At 61.5% G+C, this 10,572-nt stretch overlaps 2 protein-coding genes across 2 annotated transcripts; one reads left to right on the top strand and one right to left on the bottom strand.

Annotated features, from left to right (window-relative positions):
• Window positions 1-4,285: 4,285 nt before the first annotated feature.
• EMIHUDRAFT_215362 (hypothetical protein) lies at window positions 4,286-5,459 on the top strand (the record flags this gene model as incomplete). The annotated part of the gene is made up of 2 exons (XM_005762999.1): window positions 4,286-5,254; window positions 5,346-5,459. The coding sequence occupies 2 exons, from the start codon at window positions 4,286-4,288 to the stop codon at window positions 5,457-5,459; spliced, it is 1,083 nt and encodes a 360-aa protein (XP_005763056.1).
• A 435-nt stretch (window positions 5,460-5,894) lies between these two features.
• EMIHUDRAFT_215361 (hypothetical protein) lies at window positions 5,895-6,688 on the bottom strand (the record flags this gene model as incomplete). Its single annotated transcript, XM_005762998.1, has 2 exons — window positions 5,895-6,059; window positions 6,131-6,688. The coding sequence occupies 2 exons, from the start codon at window positions 6,686-6,688 to the stop codon at window positions 5,895-5,897; spliced, it is 723 nt and encodes a 240-aa protein (XP_005763055.1).
• Between the last annotated feature and the right edge of the window lie 3,884 nt (window positions 6,689-10,572).

The following is a 10,572-nucleotide window of genomic DNA, read 5'->3' as shown; positions in this document are numbered from 1 at the left end:
GCGGCGCTGGAGCGGTGGGCAGACGAGCTCGAAGAGCTCGCCGAGCTCGCGGCGGAAGACGCGGATGGATCAGATCAGAACGAACCGAAGAGCGCCAGGACATCGACAGCGAGGTGTGAGCTACCACTTTCTTCCCGCTACGCTCGTGTTATATTGGAGATGTTCATGCTGCAGTTTATCGGGCCGACGATCGGCAGCGAGGAGATACCCCTTGTCCCTCGCCTCGCTGCTCATCATGGGCATTCGTTCAAGATGCTGAGCGACCGCGCGACGGCGACGGCGGCTACGGCTACCGCTGCCGCGCTTCTGCCGCTGCTGCTGCCTCTGTTGCGGTCGCTGCCATAGCTGCTGCGGCCGCACCACCCGGCGAGGCCATCCTCGCGCGCACGGACGCTACAGGCGCGGGCGCGGGGGTGGAGGGTGCGCATGAGGCGGAGATGATGGAGGCGCTCGCCGCGTGCGGCGATTGAGCGCCTCCCTCTCTCTCCGGCTGCGCGCCTGACCGGTGCAGCCTCCGAGTCGGCGTCTAGCGCGCGCGATAAGGTTTTTGCTCGCCTTCCCTGGACCCCACCTTGTGACGGTGCCCTGGCAAAATCGTCCCGATTTCGATGCGCGATTTAGCTAAGTCCCAGAGCCGTTTACGCATGAGCGGGCCCCCTCACCAGCCTAGGGCTCGCGCTTCTGGCCCGAGGTGTCGCCGCTGCCTCCCGCGCCCTCCGGCGCCTGCTGCTACTACCGGTCGGCCGGTCGGGTCCGCGCGACGGCTCCATCCTCGAGACGTAGCGGTCGCTGAGCGCTTTCTCGACCGCTACGTCTTCCAGTGCACCCACCCACCGCGACCCTCGAACCTGCGCTGCGCGGCGCAGTTGCTGCCGAGCGAGACGCCCCCGCCCGCGCAGGGGCGGCATCACCAGACGCTACCGCATGGCCGAGCAGCGAGCAGTGTGTGCCGCAGTGCCCGTCCGGGCCCTCTTGCAGCTGCCTCTATTGGGCGTAAACCGCGGATATAAGGGTCTATACGGAGGTGGGTGGCCTCTTAGAGGTATGGGAGCCGCTGGCACCGCGCTGGGCGCCGCGGATGCACGTACGAACGAACATTATGAAATCGGGACGATTTTGACCCAAAAATCACAAAAGGTGCGTGTTGCGTGACTCTCTCTCTGCGATTTCGGGCCCGGGGTTGTGCGTTTATCATCTAGAAAACCCCGGCTCTATGGAGAAAAGCATGATTTGCGCATATATTTGTGATGTAATGATGGGTCTGTTGATATCATGAGTAAGAATTCATGGTCGTGCTATCATACCCCCGAGCGCGTGAAAGTAAACCGATCCCGCGGACCGCGCGGACCGCGACTGACCCGCGACCGCTGCACCTGCAGTAATCATACATACTCGTCGCCCTGAATGGTTGCCCAGGTTACTCAGGACACGATCGCGCCGTGAACCCCTACTCTACGCGTGCGAGCCGCGTGTGAGTACGGAGGGACCATTTGAGGGGACGAACGATGATCACCGCGGCCGCGCGGCGTTCTCCCGCGGTTCAAGAGCCGGATATTGGCCGTATGTTCCTACCCAACACTACGGCTGCTGACTGTTCGGTTTCGTCTCAGTCGCTTATGACCCTCGCTGGGGTTGCGTCCCTACAGCTTCCTTCCTCGGAGGCAGCAACGCGCGCTCCAGTGGTGGTTGCGCAGGTTGCAGGAGACGCGCAGCTTGCACACGCGCGCGAGGCTGAGGCGGAGCAGGCCGGGAGAGATGCGGACCTCGTGTCGGATTGCGAGGGCGTTACGGCGCCTTCGGGCGTCAAGTACACTTCGGGCGGGAAGGCAGCAAAGCGGCCCTGGGAGGAAGAAAAGAGCGAGCTGTGTAACTCCTTCACGTGCCTTGTGTTTCAGGTCGTCGAAAGATGCTGCTCTAGGTGCGGCCCTTTCAAGCGGGGGTACGACAGGATGGCCGTGGGAAAGATTGTCGCCTCGCTTAGGCTGACTGGGCAGATGGGTCGCCGCAGGCACCTGTTGCGAGGGAAGGAACTTTGGCAATTTCTTTGCCGGAAGCACGATGTGCACATGTGCTCGTCCGAGATCCACAACGTCGTCCGCCGAGACACACGGCAGGCGATGACCCAGGAAAAAGCGCGCTTACTATCCGTCCGCGACTGAGAGTGCAGAGGCAAAGTAGGCTTGTGCCAAGCAAAAGTTTGTGAGCCACGGCCTAACTTATGCTCCGGCGTGGAAGTAGAAGCCCGTTGCGCAAACAAAGATGGCGCCCATTTCCTGTGATACTATTCTGTATGAGTCACGAAGTGCGAGGTCGAAGGTCGTCATCGTACGGCTGCGCCGTTGTGGGCAGTGTATGGGTCCGGTGTTTTGTCTCTTGGTTGGCAACTCGTACACAATTAAGAATGGGTTAGTTAGGAAAGAGAGGTGTTAAGAATCCTTAAAATACAAGCCTAGAGGTGTTAAGAAAGGTAGGTGCTAATTAGGTGCTACTGGAGGGGAGAGGTCGGAGTGTGCCGGGCTTTTTAATTCGGAGCCGCCCGACGGAGGGGTCGGGGGGAGGGGGAGTAAGGGGACAGCAGTTTGCCACCCTTAGAATTTCGCCTTCAGAAAATGGAGCTTGGAATTTCCGCCACTTTAGGCGTGGCAACGGTTTCCTGGGGCGACTAAAGTTGGGCGACTAAATTTAGGCGCGACAACCGCAGCGATGACATGGTCGTCTACCGTGCCAAGCGCAAGGGTGGGCCGGGCTCGACCGGACGTCCTATCGATTTGGATTGCGCTCCGATGGCCGACAAGTTCACGAACGGCGAGACGATCGACCTCACATCTGTTGCACGGGCAGCTGGTCGCAATGTTGACACGAGCACGTTGGTGAGCCCGGCAATTGTTCACGGTGTTGGTGCGGATTCGAGCACAGACAGGCCGGATTCCGGAGTAAGTTCAACGGGCTCCAGGGAGGAGGACAGGGTCTAATTAAGGTAATAAATAAATAAAGTGCAGAGAAAATCCAAAATCCAAATCGCATAGTCCATAGAAACCCAAACACACGCAGAATAAAGCGCAGTCAGTCGTCTCCAGGAGAGATGGGCGACGCACGAACACAGAGGCACAGTGCGCACCCCGCCCCGCTCACAGGGCGTGCATCACACAGGCGTGGACTGTGTGACTCCTCGGGTTTCTGGGACTCTTGACGACAGAGGTGTGCTAGTCGCTACAGTCGGACGGCTCCGGCACGTCTGATAGGCAGTTCGGGCTCGAGTGAGGCCGCCGCGGTCGCGGTCGCGGCCAGCGCGCGGGGCCTGGCTGGGGCTGCCGGGCGTGGTCTCGACCCACGCGCCGGAGCGCGAGTAGTTAATTAAGGTAAAAAGCAAGAAAGCCCCCCCCCCCCCCCCCCTCCCCTGCGCCCATTCCCTGCCCTCTCCCGCCACACACTCCGTCAGAGCCCCCTCCCCTCTTGCACAACAGGAATTCTGACAATTAACCAGTCCCACCCGCTGTCTCTTGCAGGCGAGGAAAACACAACTCGATGGGGCTGCCCCATCCCGGAGTGGTTCGATTCCACACAAATCCGAGACGGTGATGGATGCGTCGTACGGTGGTCTCATGCCCAGTGAGGTAGTGCATCTGGCCACCCTCCTGATCCTGCTGAACAAGCTCCTCTTGTAGCTCGATCGGTCACACCGCCATCGCCGTCGGGGAGAGGGGGGACGACACTGCTTCGGCAGCGTGCACCTCGATCCTGTACCGTGTTTGTTATGACCCCCCCCGATGAACACACCAGTGAGGGAGGGCGAGACGATCGAGGGGTCCCGTACCATGCGGAATCGACCCTATCCAGTGCTCAAGTGCTCAAGAAAGAAAGAAAAAACAGACAACCCGAGGGAGGGAGGGGAGGACGGCACGCCGCCACCACACAGGGATTTTAAGGAGAGGGGTGTGGTGCGCTAGCCGTCGCCCACCCTTGGGCGTCCGCCTCTTCCGGCAATTCCTATCTCTCTTCGCAGTCTCTCGCCGATTCTCGCTGCAACCTTCGTGCCACCTCGCGGTCGCCCCCTTCTCGTCGTGCTCTCCCTTGTCGCTTCTTCCTCTGTCGCGTCGCTCTCCTCTGCCTCGTTCTGCGACGCCCAGTTTTGTTTTGTCAGTTTTTCGCAAAATTCTTTTGGGTTCGCGAGCGAGCTCTCGCCTTCGGTTGAAGCACCGGACCGCCCCCCCCCGCGCCCAGGCGGCCTAGCTGCCGCGGGTCAACCCACGCGGGCCACCAGCAGCGCCGCTCGAGGCTGAGTCAGATGGCCTCGGCTCCAGCACGAGTCGTCATCACGGGAGGCTGTGGCTTCCTCGGTCAGATGCTAGCTCGGTCGCTGCTGCGCCGAGGCACACTCTGCACGCACACGGCTACCGGCGTGGAGGGCTCCGCTCCGATCGGCGAGCTGGTGCTTGCCGATGTCGCATCGCCGCCGCGGCTGCTCTTCGAAGAGCTCGAGCAGCGGGCCGAAATCGCAGTCGGTGACGTGTCGGACGCTGAGTTTTGCCGCTCTCTCGTCGGCCGTGGCGACGGACCGCTCTCCGTGTTTCACCTGGGCGCCGTGATGTCGGGACAGGGCGAGGCCGACTTTGACCTGTGCGTCAACGTCAACTTGCATGGCACCCTTCACATGCTCGAGGCGGCGCGGCGCTGCGGCGCGCCTCGGCCGCGTTTTGTGATGACTTCCGCCGGAGCGACGCTCGGCTCTGGCGCGCCAACCGACTGGGTGACCCAGGACGACGCGGTGAGCGACGCGACGCGGGCGACGCCGCACACTACCTACGGCATGACCAAGGCGTGCGCGGAGCTTCTGCTCGCCGACTACTCGCGCCGCGGCTTTGTCGACGGCCGAGGCTGCCGGCTCCCTTCGGTAGTGTGCCGCGCCGGCGCGCCCAACGCAGCGACGACGAGTGTGTACTCGGCGGTGGTTCGCGAGACGCTCGCGGGCGTCGACACGAGCAGCCCGATCGGCCCTGGCGTGGGCCACGCAGTCGTCGGCCACCGCCCCGCCGTCGACGCTCTGCTGACGATGCACGAGGCGAGCGCCATGGCGGTCGACGCGACGCTCGGCTTCGACCGCACGGTCTTCGTGCCGTCGATCGCCGTGACTCTCGCCCAGCTGGACGCTGCGGTTCGCGCCGCGGTGCCGCCGCACGCGGCCAGCCTCCTCGGCCGCGTCACGTACGATGTGGACGAGCGGCTCTCCGCCGCAGTCGGTTCGTTCCCGACCCGCGTGACTTGCGAGCGTGCAAAGGCAACCGGGCGGGGCCCACACCCCGCGGACTCTCGGCGGGCATAAGTCACAGGCGGAGTCGCTTGTGTAGGCGATTGGCATGTGGGGCGACGAGCTCACCGCCGCTGACCTCGTGCGCCACTACGCCGAGGACTTTCCGGACGCACTGGCGGAGGGGGTGACACTTCTGGGCACGGACAACTAGAGCCTAGACACAGAGTTTATGGCGCGCTAAAGCTCCTTAAACGGCGCAAGTAGTAGTAGAGGCAACTGCCGTCCGCGGGGACCCGTGGTTGAGCTCCCGACCATCTCATCACACTGCCTCGTTCTAGCCTCCACACACCCGGCACCAACTTGATTCCCGGATCGGCGTCTCACGGCCGGGTCGCGGGACGGGGAGGGAGGGGGGTCGATCCGTAAATCCGTAAATCCGTAAATTTGTAACCAAAAGCCACCAGGGAGTCCCCCACCGCACCCAGCTACCAGGCAGGCAGAGACTCAGCGCTCGCGACATGCTGAGAAGCCGGGGGCTGGCCTCTCCAATGCTCGCGCAGCGCTGTCGGCTGTCTGCACGCGCAGCGCTCTCCGGGGTCCGGGCGGCCCACACGGTGGGAGGGTCGACGACCGTACGACTGTAACGCTACGTATATCTCTTAACAATCACTTGTTCGCGCTTGCGCTGCGCCTCTGCGAGTGCGTCTATCAACCCCTCACGCGTGCGCATAATCCCCTCCATCTTGTCGTACAGCCTTGACCTCTCTGCCTCTGCGGCATCAGCGCGCCTCGCCTCTGCCTCCATCGAAATCTGCAGCGCGTCGAGCTGCTCGCGCAGCTCGGCCTGCATCTTGGCCCGCATCTCGCCGATACGCCACTCACACTCAGCTCGAGCTGCATGATTTGCCTGGTCGGCCATCCGCTCAGCCGCTTTGATGTCGCTGTCCTCAGGTTGTCGCAGTCGGAGCGCCTCAGCTCTTGTGCCGCAGCAAGCTCATCCCGCGCCGATGCGAGCGCCTTCTTCATAGCGTTCGCAGAGCGCTGCTCAGAAGCGAGCTCCTTGGTCTGTGACCGCAACTTCTCTTCCAACTCCTGCCGGAGCAGCATCTCAGCAGTCGCACTACTCGCGGCTGCATGGATGTCCGAGGCCTTTAGTGTGGTTTGCGCGTCTGTGCTGACGAGAGTGCGGGAGATGCTGCCCTCGTGCTGAACAGAGATTGCGCCAGCGGTAGCAGTGCTGCTTCGGCACACAACAACATTGCTCGTGGCCGAGCTGGCATAAACCGCCGCACCAGCCTCTGCGGCTGCAGCGGTGCTTCGGATCGCGTCGAGCACCGCGCCTGTATCGTGCATGAGCACAGCCTCGAACATACTGAGGTTGGCTATTCCGAGTTCGTTGAGCAGGCGCTCCAGCACAATGCTGAGCTGCGTCGGTGCCATTTGTCGAGATGTCGACGTGTCCAAGGGAACGGACGTCGCCGAAAGTCCTTCCGAAAAGTACGTCTAACGCCTCCTGCTAGCTGGGGCACGCTCCCATGCGGCTGGGGGCCGCTCTCCAGCTCGATTAGGGCGCTTTTCGCGCGATTTTACGGAATTACGAGCGGGATGGGGCTCGCTAGCCCCTCGGCGTGAAAGTGCGACCGAACTTCTGCTACACTAAGACACGGAACAACAATGACGACAGCGGACAGGCTCTCCGCACGGACCGTGCACACCAACCCGGTGCACGAAGACCCACACAAAGACCCTAAACGGACAGAAACAAGCACAGTCCGAGGCAAACCCGGTCGTCAGCGGGCGAGGCGACGGCATGCTAGATGCTTCCCTCGCCCTGCTGCTCGGTACCAACAACGCACCGTCCTCAAGATCCAAGGTGCGTCACGCAGCCGCGCCTTCGGCTGCCGCGGCTTCACCTCTGTGTGCCGCAGCTCCGCCTCTGTTCTCAGCCCCGCAACGAGACATGTCTGCCCCGTTTGTTTCGCCTCGCAGAGCCGCTCCTTTGGCTGCCGCACTCTCACCTTGGGCCGCAGTCTCACCTCCGTTCGCAGCACCGCCTCTGTGAGCCGCAACGATACATGTCTGCTTCAACATCCGTTCGCAGCCCTGCCTCTGCTGTGCCGGGCAAGCCCTGGCATCGGGGACCTGTACCTGTGTCCGTTACTCCGAGAAGAGCGGGTAGCGCGCTGAGTAGCGGCTCTGTTGAGCACCACTTGTGCCGCGGTATGCGCTGAGTATTGCGTATCAGTCGAGGGATACGAGGCTGCCCAGTTGAAGCTCTGCTTGAGCGCATCGACATCTGCCCCATGCACGGCGTGGAGTCCGTGTGGCTCGCCGGCTGTGATTGTGGGGAGCTCCCAGAGGAGGTGAAACATGTCGACGAGACGCTTGCGACGCCAGTGCAAGCATAGAAAGAGTAGCGCAGCGCAACATGTCCGAGAGTAGCGCGCGGCCCTCAACCGCTGCTCTTACGTTGTCATCGTCAATTCGGTCGCGTTCTCCGGTGTGTGTTGACTGCGCTTGTTCTGCTTTGTGGCTCCGCGCTTCCGCCATATTGCTGTAGCTGTCGAGTGCGACGCATGTCAGGTTCGACCCGTGAAGTTCACGCCCTGTGTTTTATCGGCCGCAGTAAGATTTCGGAACGTCCAAGATGTCCGCCTGTCGAAACGTAAACGTAAAAGTAACTCTGCCTTTGAATTCTTCTAAATATCAGCATTCTTTCTCTTCTTACTTCTCTCTACTGATATACTATTGGTATACTATCGCAGTGCTATTAGCAGTGCTACGCACTGCAATAGCCCAAAAAGACGCTCAGAAACACGGTCGGGCGACGTTTAAGGGCATTTTTGGACGCCGCAAACGAAAAACATCGAAATCTCGGAGTTGGAGATTTATGACGATTCCAACCGACGCATTGCGATTGCAAACACAACGGCCAAGACACGAACGGTTGACGACATCGTGCTGGCTGCAAGTGAAGAAATGGATGGGACCAGAGAGGACAGAAGCGGCCATTGATTTCAGTTTCGTCACTGATGATCCTTCTGACAGATAGATAGATTGACTGATTGACAACCTCGATGCATCTCCGAGATTGAAACCTCTGAGGGGAATATATCAGAAGGACGGACTGTTGGTCGGTCCGTGATTGCCTTCATATAAAATGCAAGAACGTCCTCATGTCTGCTTTCCGTAAAAAGGACAACTCATCAACGCTGATCCCGTTCCGCGTTCGCTTTGTCCGCCCTTGGAGTGCCCTTCTTCACCAGCATGGTCGGCCCCTTCAAGATGGCATGCTTCGGCCTTCGCTCGCTTCGCTGGACACCTGCGCGTGTTGAGCGACACTATTCTGCTTGCACAAACTTGCTCGACCTCCCGCTCTGCGTGCTCGAGGAGATCGTCGATTGTGTGATCGCTCCTTTCCAACACGTTGGCACTGAAGCGAAGCTCGAGAACTTTGCCGACGCGCCTCAAAGTGGTGACCAAGGACATCTGGAGGAAAGCGCTCGAGCTGAACTGGCGTGTAGCGACGGGCGCTGCGCGATAGCTGCTTTGTGGGTCCCGTGAGCCAAGTCAGCGTCGGGCTGGCTACATGTTCGCTCGCCGTGGTCACAAGCCATCGAGGAAGCCACCATACCAGGGCCACAATCGCGTTGCGGACCAGGTTTGTGACCCTGGCGGTGGCGAGCCTTTGGCGCACAGCGTGAGCATGCCAGCACGGCTCGCATCAGGGCTGCACCCGTCGCCGAGCACCTCGTGCACTCCACACGGATCGGGTGATGCCACGAGCCCGCTGCGCGGCTGCACCGAGTGACTCTCTGTGGCAGGGAGTGCACTTTTATGCCACATGTTGGCGTTGCCTCGCAGCATGCCGAGTGGGCCTTCTGTCTCTGAGGAAGAACCGAAATGCGAAACAATTCGCGCCCTGCCGATCTCCGAGTGGTCAATCGGAGAGGTCTGTGGACACGTGTGCAAGCGAGGCAGCCGCGATCGGCGCGTCTCTGGCATCTGCGTGGTGAGCACCCTGGCGGTATGCATGCTGCTAAAAATCTCTCGAGTCATGGCTGGTGCGCAGCAGCCTCAGCGCAGGGCTAGATGACGTGTCCGGTCGGAGGTGGAGCGCTACCAACGGCTCGAGAGGTTCCTCGCGGGTCGAATTCCGTCCACGCGCACGCGTCGGGGACCCGCTCAGCAGCACCGAGGGGTATCTGTCGCGTCACAGCTCGAGACTGTCTGCCCGCACCGACGAGCACCGCGGCGCTCATGCGGCCGCTCTTTACCTATCTCTTCTTCTTCCGCCTCCTCCCCCCCTGCCCGTTCGCGCCACCGCTCGTCCCGCCGCTCTGCGCCGCGGCCCTCGCCATCATCGCGGCGCGCACCTCGGCGTGCGACGGCGGCGGCGGCGGCTGCACCAATCGCGCGTGCGCTCGCGCCTATCAACTTGATCATGGGCCGTTGCTCATAGGCCATGACTAGCTCATACAAGAGGCCCACCCCTCGTCTCTCCTCTGGCGGCGGCGCGATGAGCTCGGCGGAGGCGAAGTCGCCCTCGAAGAACTCCTCGAGGATGATGGCGGCGGCGACGTCGTGCGTCCCTTTTTGAGTCGGAAAGCTATTTTCTTTTGGGTCCTGTGGGCACCCTAAGCTCGCCCATTGAGGAAGTGAGAACTGCTCGGCCCACCCCTGATCCTGCTGAACAAGCTCCTCTTGTAGCTCGATCGGTCACACCGCCATCACCGTCGAGGAGAGGGGGGACGACACTGCTTCGGCAGCGTGCACCTCGATCCCGTACCGTGTTTGTTATGACCCCCCCCCCATGAACACACCAGCCAGTGAGGGTGGGCGAGACGATCGAGGGGTCCCGTACCACGCGGAATCGACCCTATCCAGTGCTCAAGTGCTCAAGGGAATGGACCCTATCGGAATCGACCCTGTCCGTGCTCAAGTGCGCAACGTGTTTTAGTCACAGCGGCAGCTACAAAAGGGACGGACGGTCGTTGGCGGCCGGCTCCCCGCCCGGCTCACCGCTGTCGCAAGAATGGGCAATCCGATACGTGGTCTCCTCGTCCTGCTGCTACCGCTCCTTGCTGATGGCGGGGACGCCAGTGCTGATTTACTCGGTGCACACGGAGGCATCGCCCCCAGCATCGCCCAACAGGCTATCAACGCTGCCGATCTCGCGACCAAGGCTGCAGACCTCGCGACTGCCAACGCTCTCGTTGCTCGCAACCTCGTCGGCCTCGCGGGCCAGACGGTGCAGAGGACATCCCAGGCGGTGAACAACAACATTCCAGGCAACGTCCCCATTGGAATGCCGAATGTCGGCG

The sequence above is a fragment of the Emiliania huxleyi genome (assembly GCF_000372725.1).
Source record: "Emiliania huxleyi CCMP1516 unplaced genomic scaffold EMIHUscaffold_65, whole genome shotgun sequence".
Classification (NCBI taxonomy): Eukaryota; Haptophyta; order Isochrysidales; family Noelaerhabdaceae; genus Emiliania; species Emiliania huxleyi.
This window is presented reverse-complemented; position numbering and strand designations above follow the sequence as displayed.